This window comes from Talpa occidentalis, unplaced genomic scaffold (assembly GCF_014898055.3).
Source record: "Talpa occidentalis isolate TD23 unplaced genomic scaffold, MPIMG_talOcc4v2.1 talOcc4.10, whole genome shotgun sequence".
NCBI lineage: Eukaryota > Metazoa > Chordata > Mammalia > Eulipotyphla > Talpidae > Talpa > Talpa occidentalis.
Window position 1 is genome coordinate 40,891,207 of NW_023600993.1, and position 20,455 is coordinate 40,911,661.

The window sequence follows — 20,455 nt, forward strand, 5'->3', positions numbered from 1 at the left end:
ATGTGCAGAATAATGAAGTGGGATCATGGTCTGTTTGTAGAATTACAAATATTTCAGTATTCCTACAGCAAAATGTAGAAAGGATGAATAGTCAGAAATGAGAGTAGATGGACAGATGCTGGCAAATAATTAAGTTCCAAATTACATAGCAATATGTTAAGAAGTTCAAATTTTATCTCACAGGCAAAAAGAGAAACTGAGTGGAAGAGTGCCACATGAATAAAAATGTACTTATTAGAAAAACTATGAAATTTAAAACAGAATGGGGTTCAGAAAAAAGCAACAGGAGATAAAATAGACTAGAGGTGAAAGTCGGAGAAAGGAGTGTTAGAAAGAAGATAACAAATTTTACGAGGTATTTTAGGAAGATGAATTGACAGAATTTGATAAAACCTGATGTGAGGCATGTTAAGAGAAAATTTATGTTTTTCATAACAAAGTGAAAAGTAGTACCATTTATGAAAATAGGAAGAGGTGTGAGATTATAGAAGAAAAGAGACAAGAAGAATTCAAATGAAAAAAAAAAAAAAAGAATTCAGTTTGAACATATTTAGTTTTGGATGCCATTAAGATGTCCCAGTGGCAATGTGTTAAAAACCAACAACATGTATACATTGGTCTGGACCTTGAAAAGATTTAGATTAAGAAGATAAATTTCATCCCTCGGTATACAGACATTAACAAAGGCTATAGATACAGAGTAATTTGTACAGAAAGAATTATCAGTCTGAAATCAGATCCCATAACACAATACTGGAGAACACAAATGTTTAAGGTGATGGCAGAGAAGAAACAACTGCACAGGAGACTGAGATGCACCACTAGACAGTCAGGAAACAGTTTATCAAGGATTAAAATATTTTCAAGGTCAACAACTTAAATGTTACAAAAAAAAAAAAAAGGAGACAGCAATAATGTGCAAACTGGTTCAGACAGTAAGAACGGTCTTGATGACCTTAGCAAGGCCAGCTTCATTTGAAATAAAGAAACCAACCTTCAGTAGATTGAGAAGCAACCAGAAAATCAAGGGTTAGAGACACTAAGTGGAGATTTTGCTATTAATTGAGAAACTTAGCTATGAAAATGAAGTAAGCAATGGGACAAGACCTAAAAGGGAGTGGGGAAGATAATGTTTTTCCCTCTCACAAATTGGGAAGAATTTTCATGTTATACGCTGAGTCAATGAAGAGGAAGAGGAAAAAGAAGGTCACAGAGCAAAAAGATCACTGATGCCATAAAACGGACTGAATAACAGAATGACAATACAGCCTCCATTAATAAAATCATTGAAAGAAAATGATTCTTGAAATGTCCAGCAGCATCTCAAAACCTTACTTTGTAAAATCAAACTGCCAATAAGTTCAAAATTTAAACTTTTAAATTACCAAAAGCAATCCCACATAATTGTTGTTATAAATTTAGCAAATGCTAGGTAGAAGTTATTCTGTTTACTCACGGGGCTTGAGTACGAGTAGTATATTCTTTGAATTCACTATCATGAATAGTGAAATAAGGTCGGAAATCACTGAAGTACTTTAATGGAGAAATACAGCTGTGAAGCAAGAAGAAGGTGTAAAACAAAGAACACAGAAATTAAAGGCCTTACTCAATAACTTAAAACATATATACACACATATTTTACTCCTCAAGGGATAAATAACTTTTCTATCTAACTAAATGAAAAGCTTACTTCAAGAAACTAGAAATACAAATGGAAACACAATGCAGAATAGCATAGTGAAAGAACACGACCTGAAGCAGGAGATGGGGTGAAATTTTGGCTCTATTACTTATTAGCAATATGCCTTTTATCAGACACTGACCACTCACACAACTTCCAGTAAGTGAAAGAATGTGCTTGTTACTCAGAACAACAAAAACATGGTTCTGACACTCACAGAGCCTGAATTAATTTTCTTATCCATAAAATGGTGCTATAGAACACTACTTTCTTACAGGCCTATTGTGTGGATCAATGCAAAGAATGCAAGCATTTTACAGATAGAAAGTGCTATAAATATCACCATTAAGAATCAAGCACACTCACTTAATAAGTGCCAATACAGTCTCTGATGACTCTGATGGTGACGGAGCCATGACCACAAGGGGCTCACCCAAGAGAACCAGCTCCCAAAGCATCTGACTGTGAAAGAAAACTGGGCAGAAACACCTGGAAGGTGTTTTCACAATAGAAATATTGTTATTTATCCAACTCCTTTGGCTAATAGATAATAAAGTTCCTATATAATCATTCTAAAAAGTTCACGGTATCAGTTCTTCCAGCAATGTGCCCCTTCATTTATAATACAAATTCATTTAGAATATGGTAACACAAATAGGTAAGTCCCTTTACCCACATAAAAATATGTAACAATTTCACTCATTCCAATTTTTATAAAATTAAATGCAATATATTGAACAGACAGAATAGCTAACAAATAATAAAAGCATATAAAATAGTTACTTATTGTACATCTATTTTATTGATATTGCTTTGTTCCATTTGAAATTGTATTCTAATTTGAAGGAAAAAATTAAAGTACTTGTCTATTTAAAAACCACAACCAATCCACCTGTTGAAAATGCACACATATATAAGAAATGAAGGAAGGGGGAAAATATGTAAGTGCAAAAATGCAACAAATCTGTGAGACAGAAGTTAGGTAAAGTTGATTTTAATATTCAAAGTCAAGAAGACAAATGTGAAGGGAGTATAAAACAAAACAGTTTAAGGATGAGGCAAAAGAGCTTTTCTTCCTCTTTCCTTCCTAAACAATTCAATTCTAAATCAGAACACAGAGCATGGTAGGCATCTCTGCTAAGAGGAAAAAAGAGGGCCATGCTAACTCAGAGGGAGGTGTCAGGGCTCGTGTGAAGGAAGTGGTTTGCTGTGGGGCTGTTTCAGTCCAAATGTGGTGAAGAGGTGTTTATGTGTGGGGGTGATCTGGTTTACAGTGACAGAGTGAGTGTGAGAAGCACAGAGAAGCAATCTGGTATGGAGTGTCAGAGCCTCCAGAGTAGGTTGAGGAGGCTGTCCATAGTGAGGTATCATAATGGGATGAGGGTGTCTCCATGACTGGTGATCTGGAGCAAGACTTAAGAGCATGAGTATGATAAAGAAGGCATTCACGTGGGGTAGGCGTGGCATCCAGAGTCAAAGCACAAGCAGGATGAAAATGGCATCCATATGAAGAGGTGGTCTAGTGTGGGATATAGGATTATGAATGGGGCAGAAGGGTACCCCACATGGGGTTGATTCAACAGATGAAGCAGAGCCTAAGCAGAGTATGGAAAGTATTTCACTCCAAACAAAAAATAATTTGTTTCTATCATGAAAGTCCCAATACACATCTAAATAACTTGTAGCCAGGGATGAACCACTGATTTACAAAATATGAAATATAGTAACTATATTCTTCCACATCTCCTATAAGAAGATTCATTTTGTAAGGAAATTAACAACAATATCACAAATCAAAAGAGAAAAGGATGTTAACAAAATTTTTTTATTATTTACCGAAAAAGATCCACCTCATGAACAGTAGGTAAAATAACAGATATGTGTGTGTCTCCCTAAGAAATAGAAAAGAAAAAATAGAGGTGTCATTAAAATTTACATAAATTGATTTTTGAAATATGCCTACTACACCATCAATAAATCAAATTGCTCTATCTCTTAAAAAGATTCTTTTTCTGAATAACAGTAAGAAAGAAAACATCAAAATCAACAAACAACTATGAACCAGAGACACACTATGGGGGGTGGCGGGGAAAGGAGGGATTGGGGTCAAAATAAAAGGGGTACAACTGTATGGGGAATATAAAAATAAAAAAAAAAAAATTTTAAAAAGAGATTCTTTTTCTCTAATCTCCCTTAACAGTTCTTACAGATCATTCATTCCTAAACATAACGGGAAAAATTAGTTTTCTTATTACTTTTATTTTTATTCAATTCAAGAAACAATTGGAGTGATAATATACCAATTAAAACATTTCCAATGAAAAATTCAACTCTAACTATTAGCAGATGTAGCTTTGAGAAAAACAAAAGGTGATCATAACTACAGAATCTTTTCTGCTGGTTTCCTAAAAACAGAAGTCTGCTGATCACTTCTCTAAGAGGTTTTGCTAGAATTAGACCTTGCTGAAAAAACTATTTACTTTCTCTTTGCCTTCACAATTACAGTACAATCAACAGGATCTCCCAAAGGAAAAAAATCTAAGTAAGCATCCTACTTCATAAGAGTTAGGAACTTACTGAGCAGTTAAAAAATGAATAATGAAATATTTCGGTAATATTCAGAAAAATACCATAAACCCAAACATTTGCTTATTTAAAAACTTCTGTTAAAAGAGATTATATGAGCTAAGTTATAGGGTACCACACTACCTGCTGAGTTAACTGCACTATTTGAGTGGTCCCAGGCTTGTCATGACATGTGGGAATCCGTACCTTAAAGAGAAGAAGAAAAGAAATTAACTCTGGCTGCAAAATAATGTCCTTTTTATAATTTACAAGTCTTAGAAGGGCCTTATCCTGCCACTACAAAAGTATATTCAGTATGGATAAAAAGTCATAAAAATAAAATATTTATGTCAGATTAAAAAACTAGTCATTTATTTTTAGTCACAGAATAAAATTAAGTTAACCTAGGTCTCCATAGCCCCATACACAGAAATCACTAATATAGTGAGGAGCAACTGTGTTGAAAAATGGAAAAAGGACATCAACTTCATACTGCTTCCTGTTTATTGTTCCAATCTGCTTCATTACTATACACACCCAAACACACCCTCTCAAGCTTTCCAAACTATGGGATAAATCTCACAGAAGCCATGAGAACTCTCAAGCTGGAGCTCTGTGTACTATTTCATATTTACATTTTCTCAGGGAAAAACAAAATACAGATTACAGACGAGAGCACATCTAAAGAGAATGCATTGCTAAAAATAAGCCCAACCTGAAAATGAATAGTAAAAGCACATAGAACCTATTCACACACAGTTTGAAAATAAGATACTAATCTTTTTAAAAATTTTAATCAAGAACAAATTCCTGGAATGAATACATTTGGTCTCACATTAAAAGCTAAACCATTCAGGACAAAGAACCAATGATTTTCCTAATTTCTTTTAATTTTTACTAATTCATCCTTGTTCCCACAAGGGTTCTCTTTCTGCCTACCACCCATCTCTGGAAAGCTATGGTGTTACAGAATCCTAGGAGGTGGCATTTAAGTTCACATGTATTACATAAGAATGATACGCTCATGCAAATTCACAAGATAACACAGGACGGGGAGCCCCTGAAGTTGTGTGAAGAGTGGTTCTGTACAGGAGGAAGAATTGTGGTATCACTGCAACTCCTCACATTAAGGTAAAAAAGTGAAAGCAATAACAGGATTGAGTGTTATTAGGAAGTTAAAAAGCATAACTCGTGTGAACTTTCTTTTTTAAAAAAACAAACAAATGAAACATAAACTATTACCTTCATTACCACCCCCATAATAGGCAAGTGTAATGTTTTCCCTGGTACTGGGGCAGGCCATCGATCAACATCATTACAAGCTGAAAAATATTTAAAAATAACCCTTAATATAAGTGAAAATAATAAAATGTGAAAAAAGGGACACAAGAAATTAGAACTCTACTTTCTATTTTGTATAGATCAAAAAAAAAAAAAATACTAGGAAAGGTGGTCAATAAAAAATTAGAGTGAAAGTATCTTTTTTTCATCAGGAATATACCTATATTCTAGGATTGGCAAATAAAACTTGGGAAAGCAACAAAATTATAGGTTGTTTAAAGGGAGTTTTCCTATACATTTATTAGCACTAAAATTAACTACAAAAACATACCATTTGACAAGGGCCTTCCCTCTGTATTGAGTGACATAGGACCTCTGTTTAATACTCTGAGTATTAGAAATGTCTACTCAATACTTGTTTCTTATTAGCTTTATAAATAGATATCCTCTATGTTGCAAAAAGGAGTAGCAAAAGATAAGGTTTTTAGTGTTTGTAGGTAAAAATGCCAGAATAATTTTATACCTCTCTCCCACTATATAGTCCTTAAAATTCTTAACTGGTACTTTAGGAAACTTCATTTTTATCACTAGTTTCCAATAAAAAATTTAAAACTCCTTCATAAAGGTATCTAATTCATATGCTTTTAAACTTACCCGCTTCCAAATAAGGTTCACTCTTTTCGAAATATTCTGGGGCTATCTGTTTGAGCACGGTGTGAAAAAAATGAATATAAGGTAGTTTGCTGATCAAAACCAAGGACTAGAAGGAAGAAAGAAACAATGCTTCTAAGTTTTCTTATGATTATAATTTAAGTATGTTGTTTCTTACACAATTACAAATAAATTCAGCAAAGGGTGTGAATTTTGAAATAATTTTTTTTACAGTGGATAGTTGAAAGAACACATGAAACTATGCAAGCAGTTTTACCTGCTATTACTAAACTTTAAAAGAATAAAAACATATTCATAGATTTTCCTGTTTTTCAGGAAAAAGAATTTGCTAACAAACAGACTAATGTCTTAGATAACTTCTGAAATTTAGCTATTAATGTCAGCAAAGCAATTTCAGGAATGATGAACTCTTTCTATTAAGGAAAGAACAAACTGTGATGCCTTTCAAACTAATATCTATAGCTATTAAATTTTTAGAGTTGAATTATCACACCAAATACTTAAAAATTGTAACTACAGTTTGATCACTTCAGATATATACTATTTTGATTTATTTGTGATGTATTTTACTTTCTTCTTTTTCCTTTTCTTTCCTCCAAAGTAGTTTTCTTTTAAAAAATAGTTTTTAACCTTCAACCCAGCATTATTAGTGATCAGGGCACATTCTTGGTTACAAAAAGTTAAAGGTAAGTCCCTGTTAGCTGGGATTAAATCAAAACAATTATTTTTTTCTTTTAAGAAAGACAAGTTTGTACAGTTAAAGAGGAAACGGTAATCACTAAGGTGTTGCTAAAGTATATTCACTAGCTCTTAAAAAAAAAAGATACTGCAGGTATTTATTAACTAATAATATAATCTGTTTTTTCTCTTATTGTAAAATGTGAAAATTAAGAAGATTCTTCTGACTTTTGACAGTTTTATGTAATAACTGTAAATTACTGTCAGGACTCCAGCACAGAAATAGGAGAAAGGCAAAATTCAGTGGCAGTTAATCTATAATCTACAAAAACAAAATATAAATTCTAGTATGTTAAAGATAAAATATAAAAAGTTTTAAAGTGGAAACATTTGTTTTCTCTAATCACAATATAAAAATACTTTTTCTATTAGTGACATGAAAATTACCTTCTGAAAGTAGCCTCTTTTTAGAGTTTTATCTCGAACTTGTCGGAAATACACATATCCATAAAAATAAGCAGGATCCTTCTATGAAAGAAGTGATTCGTTGATTGATAAATCAATATACAAACTGCCACCCTTTAATATTAATTTATAAATTCAAACTGATAAATTAGGTAAGCACAAAGAGCAGGTTACACTTTTCCTCCAACACAAACAACAATGACAATAAATTCCAGAAAAAAAACTCACTAACTTGCCCAAAGATGAAATAATCATAACTAATGTACTAAAGTCAGCTTCTTCCCCCTATAACTCACTCAGCTTATGTTTACTCTATTATAGCTATAGAGGTCGGAAACAATCAATTTCTGTGGTTTCCCAACATTATAATAGTTGTTGTTTTTTTAATCTACCCATAATTTGGGGTTTATAAAGTCCTAGGGATCAGTCTTAACAAAATGAGGCATCTTAATGTAAAATTTCAAGAGAGGGGAGAAAAAAAGTTAAATGCCAAATGGAATCTTACATAACAAGTTATATTTTTACCCAATAATAATGAAATATTAGAATGTTCATAAATGTACAATTTGAAAGAAATTAAAATTAAAAAATGTCTTAAATTTACATTCCCCTAAACTTAGGACATTTTTATATCCTAATGGAATAAACTCCGGCTCAGTTCCTTATTTGATTGCTATTATTTAAACAAATATTTGATAGCCACCTACTTTGAACAAGGCATTGTATTAGAGAAGATAAAAAGATGCAGAAGACACGATTCCTTAAGAAAATCGAAATCTAAGAGGGGTAAGAAAAGTACAAAAATGACTATTGTGTAATAGGATGACAGGTACCATGAGGAAAAGCACAAGTTATTACAAAGAGGCCAAGGAGGAAGAGATTACCTCTGTTTGTAGAGATCAGTTAAGACTTCATAGAAGGAGCTATTTTTGAATTGTGCATTGAAGGATGGATATAATTTAAACAAAGACATTCCAAGTTGAGATAATCAAGAGTGTGAGTAAAACCTCACAGAGAAAGAAAAACAGAAGCTAACTCAGGAAAAAGCACATAGTCAATTTGGCTGACATTTATAGAAAGGAAATGAAGCTGGGAATTGGAAAGGTAAAGGTCTTATTTTGAAGGCCCAAAATATGAGGACAAGGAAGTAGTACCATCATTAGTATTATAATAGGGTTCCTGTCATTAGTGAAACCTAGAAGGTAAAGTATAAATGTTGATTTTAGGCAAACATAGCAACTTCATGTTGGATATGCCAATAGGACATCCCAATGGAAATCTTCCTAATGTAGTTAGAGGTATAAGTGTGGAATCACAAACAGAAACCTGCATTCTGGAATCATCTGAATTTTTAACTGAATTATAAATCATATGAATCATTGTTTTTAATAAATAATAACTATAAAACAAAGTCCATGAAAAAAATCAAACAGAGACAAGTATAATTCTATCATAAAGTAGGCAGGAATTACCACTGGTAATCTCCAACTCTGGGTGGTATTACCCAGTATGGTACTGTACCACCTCTACATTTCAACACAGAATTAACAAATAAAATCACTTCAACATTCAAATTAATTTCTATAATTCACAATGGCATTATAAAATGTTTTAAGAACAGTAATTTTTATAGTCTTTTTCATTCACATGCTAAATCCTATTAGATTCACTTAAGAAATCCAACTGTATATTACAGTGACAAAACAAAAGCAAAATATTTCTGAATGCTATAACAGATAACCAAGTTTTAAAAGTTCCTCTCCCATGGACATTCTTCTATTACTACTTTTCCAACCTTTAAGTAAACTGGCAAATCTTTGTCAAATTGATCCAGGAGACAATGCAGTGACACCCTCCTCCCGGAAGACTGTCGAAATCTAAAACAAAACTGGGTATCTCCAAGACAACCTAATGAAAACAAAAATGAAAGAAATTAAGGATAGTGTAGAATAACATTTATCTGACCAGTTTCTTCAAATGTCAGTGCTGACTGGGTCCTTTCAACCATTTTAACCCATTCTAGAGGGGTTAGAAAAGAAAAAGGAGATCTTGATAGTTCAGTGACTTGCTTAAAACCACTTTCGCTGGTTAAGCTATTGTCACTTTTGCTGACAAAGTTATTAGTAAAACATGTATTACCTCCTAAGTCACTTTAGCATTTTTTTCTATTCCATTTTCCCAATATAATTAACTTTTTATCAAAACTGTTTGCATGTAATACTGACTCACACATACAATAATGAGCAAAAAGGTCAAATATAAAAAGACACTTAATGTTTTGAATCCATTCACACAAAGTTTTGATTTTAAAGTGGACAAAACTAAACTATAAAGAAAAGCAACTTATTTCTAGAAAAGTCAAGATAGCAGTTACATTTGGAGGGGGGAGGGAAATAATGTTTGGGAGGGGACATAGGAGACTTCTGAGGTACAGGTAAATTCTATTTCTTTACTTGGTATGTCTTTGGTATTCCACAGTGAAAAGCCTTTTTTAAAAAAGATGTAATGCAGATGACACAGGAAGAACTGAGTTTCAGGAAGAGCCAAAGCAGCAGACTTACTATTTTTATCATTTCAATTAAAAATAAAGTTTTTAAACTTGAATTGTTTTAGCAAATGTCTTAAAGCAAACTTTACCTAAATTGTTATGCAATAATCGCAAAAGATGCAAATATTCTAAAAAATAAGACACATGAAGTAGCTTGTCACTTAAATTCTTCCAGTTACGATATTTAGTATTTAAAAGTAAAAGGTTTATATTAAATATGAAATGTGCTGAAGATTACATTATACACAGAGGTACTTATTTTTTTTAACATGACAGTCTCAAAAAAGAAAACAGAAGCTTGAAATGTTTAAGTTTTTTAAAAAGCAACTCAATATATATATACATATATATACATATATACATAATAATAAAAACTAGTATTTTGGTGGTAAAGGAAAGAAACAAAAGGGAATGGAGAGCAGGTCAATTCAGTTCCTTTATTTGTTAAAGTACATAGGTTAAAAACAAGGAAACACATGCAACTTGAGATAATGGAAAATACTCATAGCATTGTTTTAATTTTCAACAAATTTATGTATTGATGTTCAATTTTCCTCTTGAAAAGAGAAAGGAAGAAAGGAAGGAAGGGAGGGAAGGAGAAAGGGTGGGCGGTAGGCAAGGAAGGAAAGAAAGTGAGGTACTTAGTAAAACAGAGCAGAAACATGCAATGAATTTTTAAAAGAGAGATACATAGTATCTGGAAAATGTGAGAAATGCAGGGGAGTTATGAAGTTCCCACAGCCTTAAATCTCTACCCACCTGGCTCCATTCCCAAATCATATACCTGCTATGAGAACTTTCTAGTGACCTACTGCACCAGCAAGCTGTACAAAATTATCAGGAAGCTACTTTATCAGTTTAAAAAACACTGTTATTTCATGGTGTATATGTACCACATCTTCTTGATCCAGTCATCTATTTTTGGGCATTTGGGTTGTTTCCAAAGCTTAGCTATTGTAAATAGTGCTGCTATAAACATAGGCGTGCAAGTGCCCTTTGGAATTGATGTTTCTGTGTCCTCTGGGTAAATACCTAGGAGTGGAATTGCTGGATCATATGGAAGCTCTATGTTTAGTAGGTCAAGAATATTACTCAGCATTCAAAAAAGATAAACACATGCAATTTGCAGCAACATGGATGGCGCTGGGAGGGATCATGCTCAGTGAAATAAGCCAGAAAGAAAAAGAAAAATACTGGATGGTCTCACTCATAGCAGGAATCTAGAAAACTTAAATAAGGGACCAGGAAAAAGAACAACTATAAGAAAGAAAATATCAAAATCAACAAATAACTATGAACAAGAGACACTCTATTGGGGGTGGAGGGTGGGGAAAGGAGGGTTTGGGGTAAAAATAAGGGGGTTGTAATTGTATGGGGAATATAAAAATAAAATTTAAATTAAAAAAAAGAATTTGAAGCAATAAAATGATTTTAAAAGACAAAAAAAAAAAAAAAAAAAGACTTTTAGCTACAGTATGCTTGTGACCTGAAATAAATGGTCCCCATTTTGTTTCAGGGATCTGTTCCTTCATACACTAAAGGTAACTAAAGAAATATCAGCTCTTTATCTGGCTAGACCTTTGTTCTCCATCCTGACCTCACCATTATGTTGATAGGAAAAGAGACATTACAGATTGACAACCAGATTTTTTTTTACATTTGCCTTGCAGAAATGATGACTAGGAAAGGCAGGGCAAGCCTGATAGCTATGATCTGAGGAAAAGGAAACACAATCAATAGGACCTAGTTCCAGGTCTATCAAAATTTAGCCTTCTAGGGGCCTCCCTGGTGGTGCAGGGATTAAAGTCTCAGAGCTATCAAGCTATTGCCAGCCACTGCCTGAATTCCATCCCCAGCCAAGGAGCTGGCCCACATGGTGCAGCAGACCTCTTCTGTCTCGCCCCCTGTCCCCCTCAGTAGTATATTTCAGTAGATTCGCCTGTTCTGCTCTTTTTTTTTTTAATTAAAAAAAAATTTAGCCTTCTAAAGTAATGTAACCCAAGGTTCTCAATTTCCTTGTCAACAAATATAAGGGATATCATAAAATAATCTCTTAAAGTCCCTTTGAGCAGTCATATTCACTGATTCTAAAGTAAAATTCCACAACTACCCAACAATTGTACTGAATTCCAAGCATCTTACCCAATATATCACTAAGATAAGTCAAGATGTGCAAAGATTCAAAAAAACTTAAAAGCTGGGGCCTCCCTGGTGGCGCAAGGGGTTAAGATGCAACTTATGAAGTTCTCCGCAACGAATGCAGCATGAGTTCGATCCCTGGCCAGGCAGGGAACAACCCACATGACGCAGAAGACATCTCCTGACTTGCCCACTGCTCCCTTCAGCAGTGTATTTCAGTCAGTCTGCCTGTTCTGTTCCCCACTCTGTCTGTGGTGAATCCTCTCACCCTCTACACCTCCGGCCTGTACCCCAGTTCTTGTATGCATAAATAAATAAATCTTTAAAAAAAAAAGTTATGCTATGGGCAGCATAGCTTTCAAATTATTCATGTTAAAAAATGGGAAAATATTTCAAAATATATGATCTTTATATAAACCAAGGTATATAGTAACCTTTACATATATATACATACATATACATATGTAACAGTTTTATACACACACACATCTCTAAAAGGGCAAGTTTATTACATTAAAAAAAAAAAAAAGGAAAGGAAAGGGCACTTGTACAGACATAAGCAGTAGAAAGAGCTGCAAAGGGAAAAGGTTTGTGAAAACAAACACCCGCGTAGTTACAAGCAGGCAGGAGAGCTGCCTCTTTGAAAGAGGAAAATTTAACAAAGATGGGATTAACCGTTTAAAAATGAAGATTAAATGACACTTCTCCAAGAAAAACACACCTTACCATGGTTCTTTTTTTTCAAAGATTTATTTATTCATGCATACAAGAACCAGGGTACAAGCCAGATGTGCAGGAGGGTGAGAGGATTCACGAGAGACAGAACAGGAAACAGAATAGGCAGATTGACTGAAATACACTGCTGAGGGGAGCAGCGGGAGAGACAGGAGAGGTCTGCTGCGCCATGTGAGTATCTACCCCGCTGGCATCGAACCCACGCTGCAGAGGCTGCAGACAGTACCACAGCGCTGCGCTCAACTGCCTGCACACCAGGGAGGCCCACCGTGGTTCTTTATCAAGAACATCACAAGCCCTTCCCCTTGCAAAAGTAGCAAGTATTAACAAAACAGCTAATTTGTTCAGTTAAGACTTCACAACTTTGGAAGCGTTCCATTTCATTAATCTAACACAATCTACTAGCCTAGAAAACAGAATAATCTGACACTTTAAGAAAATTTCTATAACCTTCCCCCACCATCCTTTTGCAAATAACTAAGTTCTTATAAGAAAAATTAAATAGAATGTCAGTTCAAAATTATTTTCATTATTTTGTCACTACTTCAGAAGTGTTTATTCCTCCTTCTAATATATGTATTACTATATTCATTGATTGCTTACTCTGTGCCAGGTACTGTTCTAAATGCTTTAACTATATTAACTCATTTGGTCTTCATGCTTCTCAGATTGGTTCCACTACCATTTCTGTTTATGAGGAGGAAGCCAAAGCAAAGAAAGGATTTATAACCATCACAAGAAAAAAATCCCCTCGTGGCAGATCAAGAATTTAAACCTAGTATGTCTGACTCTGGAGCTGATACTCTTTACCACTACATCATACTGGTTCTTTCAAGTCTAAATGGACTGCACAAATGCTACTTTCCACTTAAAGAAATATCCAGAATAGGGATCTCCATGGAAGCAAAAAGTAGATAAGTGGTTGCTTAAAGCTTGGGGCAGTGGGGGAAGGGGAAGAAAATGGAAGAGTTTCTTTTCAGGTGACAAAATTTTTCTAAAATTGATTGTGATAATAGTTGTATAGGTCTGTGAATATACTTAAAGTCATTGAATTATACACTTTATACAGTAAACTATACCTCAATAAAACTGTTTTAAAATGTTGTTATCAGGGCCTCCCCCATCATGCAACAGTTTCAGTGCAGCGCTGTGGGGCTGTCCGCAGTCTCTGCAGCGCAGGTTCAATTGCTGGCCGGCCATGGAGATACCCACATGGCGCAGCAAACCTCTCCTGTCTCGCCCACTGCTTCCTTCAGCAGTGTTTTCCATCAGTCAGCCTGTTCTGATCCCCACTGTTTCTGGTGAATTCTCTCACCCTCCCGAGCCTCTGGCCTTTACCCCAGTTCTTGTATAAATAGATAAAATCTTAAAAAAAAAAAATGTTATATCACTGCTAACTGAGGCAGAGATCAAAGCTGCTTTCTTTGCTCAAAAATTACCAAAGTTCTTTTGAAAACTACCACTCACATAACAGTTCTTGAACTCACTGATCTCTGTTATTCAAGGAAGGAGCCAGTTCATTTAGTCATGGCTCCTCCTACATAAATGCATGTGGTATATACAATATGTCACAAAAAGAATTCCCATTTTAAGATAATCAGAGGCCCAAGATATTTTTAAACTTGTTTTACCTCTGCCAATCAAACTGAGACTGCAAAGCTAAAGGTAAACAGAGGACACCTTCTAGTAACCACTTGGAAATTTGAGGAAAAAAAAAAAGCTTAAATAGTATTCTTAAAGGGAACAGACAACTTTGAAGATTACTTCTACAGTAGCACCAACACAGTATTCTTAAAGGGAACAGACAACTTTAAAGATTACTTCTACAGTAGCACCAACACAGAGTGGTTCATAGTGCATGGGTCAGTGGTTTAGAGTGGTACAGTAGCAACAACACATAGTGGGTTCAGAGTGCATGAGACTGAGATAAAATATGAGACTTCAGGAGCTAGCCCCAACCCCTGAACTTCATCTCTATGTAGACGTTCTCCCTCTGATAAGAGTAGTTGAGTTGGAATTGCTGAGAAGCAGGACTTTAGACCAGAGTTTCTCAAAGTGTAGTCACAGACTGATGCCAGTACGCAAACTCTTATTACTGATCCAAGATAAAATAAATACCCAATTATTTATTATATTTGAATACATAATATTCAAATATCTAAAAGTATTTTTAAAAATTCTGATTTACACAGCTTTACACTTTAACTTAACTTGCAAATCAAAGAAATGACTAAGAAGAGACTAACTGTATATAAAACTAGAAATAAGGCTATACAACCTTCTTAGCCTTCATACTTATAAAGAAGTAGAAAAGAGAGTGAACCATGAAAACTGGCAATGATCTGAAAGAGAAGAGTGTGCAGTATAGTCCAGTGGGACTCCAATCACATAAAGTCAATTCATCCTGCAATCAATTTAACTCAGCTTACCTTACATCCTGGAAGTCAAATCCAATACTAACTACATTCAGAATTGCATGTCAAATTTTAGAAAGTAAATGAACTGGCTCCTTCCCTTACCTTTCCTCTATCAAATTTCATTAGTAGGCAAAACGTACTAAAAGATTCCAATAACCCCAAGTTAGAAGAATTGTCCTACGAAGATGTCTCAAAGCCATCTTTTTTACCAAGACATCATTTCTCTTTTACATATATCACAAAAACTGAGTTTCAAATGTAATGGACCTCTGGGAGCATTAATAAAAAAATGAAAAATCTTTAATAAATTAAAATGTCAAATCTCCCAAATCAGATTAAACTAAATTAAAAGGATATTAGAAGTAACCACAAAAGGAAAGGGATCTAGGATGTCTTTGCCTCTCAGAGTCCTAACTGTGTGTGGTCTGACATATCCTGGTCATGGTAAACCTAAAAGGTTGTTTTGAAAGTGGAACACAACCAGTAACCTGAAAGATTTCAACAATTAGGACCACACAAGAGAGAGTTTGAAAGAGACCAGCAAAACCAAGTTTAATAATAGCAAACACTTACATGTTGTTTTCTATATTTCAAACACTATTCCACGTACTTCACATATAGCTCACAAAGACTATTGCAAATAATTAATGGCCATGTTTCATAACCAGATTCACCATTTTTTTTGGTTTTGTTTTGTTTTTATTTAATGCTGTGCTTTCACAAAATTCTTGGCAAGCTCCCAAATCCTAAACTGAAAGTAAACCCCAAACACACCAATGTCACAATTTTCAGTCTTTTCACTATTTTAACTAGTTACTGTTCCTTGATTGTTTTATATCATTAACAGTTATTTTAAAGGCTGAATGAACTAAAATCAACAGACATAATAAGGTATCATTAAACTACGTATCAAAAACATGGACTTGTTAGTAAGAAACTGAGTTTGCATTCCAATACACTATTTTAATCAATTTTCATACACTAAGAGTATAATCAGGATTCTTAATATAAAATTCAACAGAAACACCACATGAAAAAATAGTTACCTGAATTTGAATCTGGAAAAGACAAATAGCAAATATTGGTTTTCTGAAAAAGAAAACAAAAGCTATATATGCTGACACACACACATCAGTAAAAACAAACAGAAATACAACAGTAGATTATACAGAACAATATTTTCACTTACTTCTTTATCAGTAAGCTTGGAATGTTGAGGATAAATTACCTGAAAAAAAAAGTTACATTGTGTTAGACAGATATATTGAGTATTTTATAAACATTGGCAGGCACTTCTAGAACACAAGCTGACTAGGGTCAAATGGTGAACTATTTTCTGAAATAGTTCACTACCGCAAAGGAAATCATCAGAAAATGAAAAGCCAACCCACTAAAATGGGATAAAACACATGCAAATCATATATCTGATAAGGGGATAACATCCAAAATATTTGAAGAACTCATACAACTCAATAGTTAAAACAGATTAAAAGACAGGCAGAAGATTTAAATAGACATTTTTGCAAAGACATAAGATGACCAGTAGGTATATGAAAAGATGATCCATATCACTAATCTTCAGAGAAATGTAAATCAAAACCAAAGAGATATCACCTCATAAATGTTAGAATGGCTATTTTTCTAAATGTATGATTTATTGGGTTTTAGAATATCCACAGAGTTGGGCAACCATCTCTACTATCTAATTTCAAAATATTTTTGTCACCCCAAGAAGAAACCCATCAGCATTCATTCCCTTATAGTCCCACTCATTTACTTTCTGTTTCTATGAATTTGCCTACACGATGGTTATTGTTAAAAGAAAAAAGTGTTGGAAAGGACATTGAGAAAATGAAAACTTTATGCACTATTGGTAAGAATGTAAACTGGTGTTGCCATTACAGAAAACAATATGGAAGTTGTTCAAAAAATTAAAAATAGAACTACCCTAAGATCCCACTGCTGGGTATTTATGCAAAGAAGTAAAAACACCAACCGGAAAGGACCGCTGCAATCCCATGTCCACTACAGCATTATTTACAATAGCCAAAATCTAGAAACAATATTAAGTATCCCTTAGTGAATGGATAAAGAAAATGTGGTATGTATGTGTGTGTATACACACACACACACACACACACACACACACACAAATATTATTCAGCCATAAAGAAGAATAAAATCTTGCCATTTGTGACAATATAGATGGACCTTGAGGGCATTATGCTGAGTAAGTCAAACAGAGAAAAGACTAATGCCTTATGATCTCACTTATACATGGGAGTCTTAAAAAAAGAAAAGAAAAGAAAGGACAACCAAGTTCATAGATACAGAAAATAGATTGCTGGTTGCCAGGGGAAGGGTGGGGCAAGGAGTTACAGTGTGGGTCAAAATGTACAGACTTACAATTATAAAGTAAGTCCTAGGGACATAATGTGCAGCATGGTGACTGTGGTTAATCATACAGTATTATCTACTTGAAAGTTGCTAAAAGAATAAGTTTTAAAGGTTCTCATGACAAGAAAACAAAATTTTGTAACTATGTATGGTGACTGATGTTAACTAGACATATTGTGATCATTCCCAATATATACAAAATTTGAATCATTATCTTTTTGCACCTGAAGCTAGTATGTTTTCTGGCAATCATATCTCAAATAAAAGAAAAAGAAATAGCTCACAAACTTTAAAAATGAAACATGGAAAAAGCTGGGAGAACTGAAAAGGATTTACATTAGGTTAAAAAAAATTGAGTCAAAGTTATCTCTAAAAGATTGGTAAAATATTAAATTATCAAGAATAATTTGCCAACTGAATTACCAATAGTTCAAAGTTTACTAAGTCTTTTCTTTTTTTTTTTTTTATAGAGGCATGTTTTTATTTATTTATTTGTTTGTTTGTTTGTTTGTTTTGTTTATACATGCACTGGGTACAGTCAGAAGCGCGGGAGGGTGAGAGAATTCACCAGAGCCAGAGCGGGGAGCAGAGCAGGCAGAAGGACCGAAGCACACTGCTGAGGGGAGCAGCGGGCGGCAGGAGAGGTCTACATGCCATGTGGGACCCTCCTCCAGTGGCCGGAGCAGCAGGGGATCAAACCGGCACCGCAGAGGCAGCGGGCAGGGGAGGCCCTACTAAGTCTTTTCTTAGGAAGTCTAAAATCAAAAGAGAACTTGATCTATTAACTAGAGAGAAAAGAGAGAACAGTACCATAAGTATTTCAAGAAATAATTTTTTTTAAAGATTTTTTTTTTATTTGTTTGTTTGTTTATACAAGCACTGGGTACAGTCAGAAGCACGGGAGGGTGAGAGAATTCACCAGAGCCAGAGCGGGGAGCAGAACAGGCAGACTGAAGAAATACACTGCTGAGGGGAAAGCAGCGGGCACAGGAGAGGACTTTATGCCATATGGGACCAGCGGCCAGGGATTGAACCGGCACTGCAGAGGCTGTGGGCAGCTTCACAGCCCAGCGCTCAACTGCTGTGCCACCAGGGGAGGCCCAAAGAAATAATTTTTAATTGATTTCAAAAGTAATGCAAATCACTAAGTATTTTATTCAAAGAAAAATGGGGGGAAAAAATTCCACAGCTTAAGATATCTAAAAGGCCATGTCCCACCATAAAACCTGTCCTAATTTCCTCCAGCTAATTAGTTAATTTCTTTTAACTAACTGCATTCTCCTAGACAGGTCAGTTTAGTGCCTATGCTGATCACAGCCACCTTCTAAGGGAAAATGCCACAAAGGGCCCTGCAAAGGATGCAAGACCAGGTTAGGAGAGTTACTAGTAAACCCCAGACCCAAGGTACACACTTTACAGACCAATCAACCAACTTCCTGGAAGTGCGTGGAAGTGAAAATTCTACCCAAAAGAATAACTGAACTCAAGTGAGCCAATGCAGATTCTCTTAGGAATGTGAAAAAGAGATGGGATTAGGAATAGGCAGGTTAGTTAGCAGCAGATTAACAAAAAAGGAGAGAAAATAAAACACAGAGTAGCTAAATTACATTAATGGTGGGTTGCTGCTGTGGGGATCCATGATTTTCCAGTTCTGAAAGAACCCACAAATTCTTCGATTACCCAGAGCTAATTACCCAGAATATGAAAATTTTCCATTTCCAGAAATAACGTGTAGTAACATCACATTATAAACAGAATTAAAGTGGCTTCACATATTTCATCTATCTAGTTCTTAAAAACAGATAAGCTGGCAGTGGCATCCCCATTTTACATGTAAGGAAACTAAGGTAAGAAAAAAGATGGGAAGAATATTTAATGAGCATCTTCTGGAGTTTTCAATTTTCACAAATCTATTAATTCCCCCTATCTTTACAGAAAGAGGAATAAGATTACAGTAAAATAATTCTCCCAAAATTTATTTGATTTGTAAGTGTCAGAGCTAAGATTTGAACTTATCAATCGATCTGTTCAAAGTTATACATCTTTGTACAAGATATATACAAAGTTATATAAGATATATACAAACTTAAATATCTAAATAAAGTCATCCTTCCTCTCTACCCATAGATGCAATCACTAACATGCCATGGTATCCCCCTTTTTCCCCAGCCAGGATACAGCAAATAATCCTTCTCAATCCAAGTCAATGGGGAGGCTTGCACAGAGACAGTATTACATAAAGACCACCATTATTCCTGGAATGGAGAATCACACCAACATCAATACTCTCTCTCTACTTCTCTGCTTTGTAGTTCATGTTCTGACCAGTCAGATTTAAACTCTCTCTCTGCAATTTATGAAGGAAAGAACCCGGCCGAGTTTTTCCACCACTCTATCTATTACACACAGAACAGTGTCTGGTTCATGGTAGTCACTAAAAAAAAATCTTTAATCAGTGAATATACCCTCAAATTAGTTCAACAACTCAGTGCCTAATAATAATAATATAAAATTCTTCTTTACCTTTATTATATTTAATAAAGGTAAGAAAATAATTCTTTATTATATTTAATAATAATATAAAATTCTTCTTTAAGGGTAAATGGCTTTAACCTTAGGCCATTTCACCATTTTTTTTTTAAAGTTTAAAACAGAAATAGCAAACATATAACCTAATAGTAAGGCATACTTTTAAGAAGTATCACCAGATCTAAGTTACGCAGGAGTTTGCTGGTCAGAAAATTACTGGTAAATTGAGTTACCTATAATAGCTTAATTTTAGAGCCCAAAACCAGTTTTATGAGGACCCCTCAGAGTTTTATTTCCTGCAATTAAAATATCAATTCAAAAAAAATATACAAAATTTCTATTCTTGTT

General features: G+C 34.4%; 1 protein-coding gene across 3 annotated transcripts in view; it reads right to left on the reverse strand.

Moving 5' to 3' along the window:
• DENND6A (DENN domain containing 6A) overlaps nt 1-20,455 on the reverse strand; it is a 41,614-nt gene that overhangs the window by 12,666 nt on the left and 8,493 nt on the right. For 2 of the 3 annotated variants that reach the window (XM_037491450.2, XM_054694866.1), the window contains 10 exons: nt 16,371-16,409; nt 16,228-16,270; nt 9,138-9,250; nt 7,325-7,405; nt 6,182-6,287; nt 5,489-5,568; nt 4,391-4,453; nt 3,518-3,573; nt 2,048-2,170; nt 1,457-1,552 (listed from right to left, as the gene is read on the reverse strand). In XM_037491450.2, coding sequence (XP_037347347.1) covers nt 1,457-1,552; nt 2,048-2,170; nt 3,518-3,573; nt 4,391-4,453; nt 5,489-5,568; nt 6,182-6,287; nt 7,325-7,405; nt 9,138-9,250; nt 16,228-16,270; nt 16,371-16,409 — 800 coding nt within the window. The remainder of the gene's footprint in view (nt 1-1,456; nt 1,553-2,047; nt 2,171-3,517; nt 3,574-4,390; nt 4,454-5,488; nt 5,569-6,181; nt 6,288-7,324; nt 7,406-9,137; nt 9,251-16,227; nt 16,271-16,370; nt 16,410-20,455) is intronic. The other variant, XM_054694865.1, reaches the window with a different exon arrangement.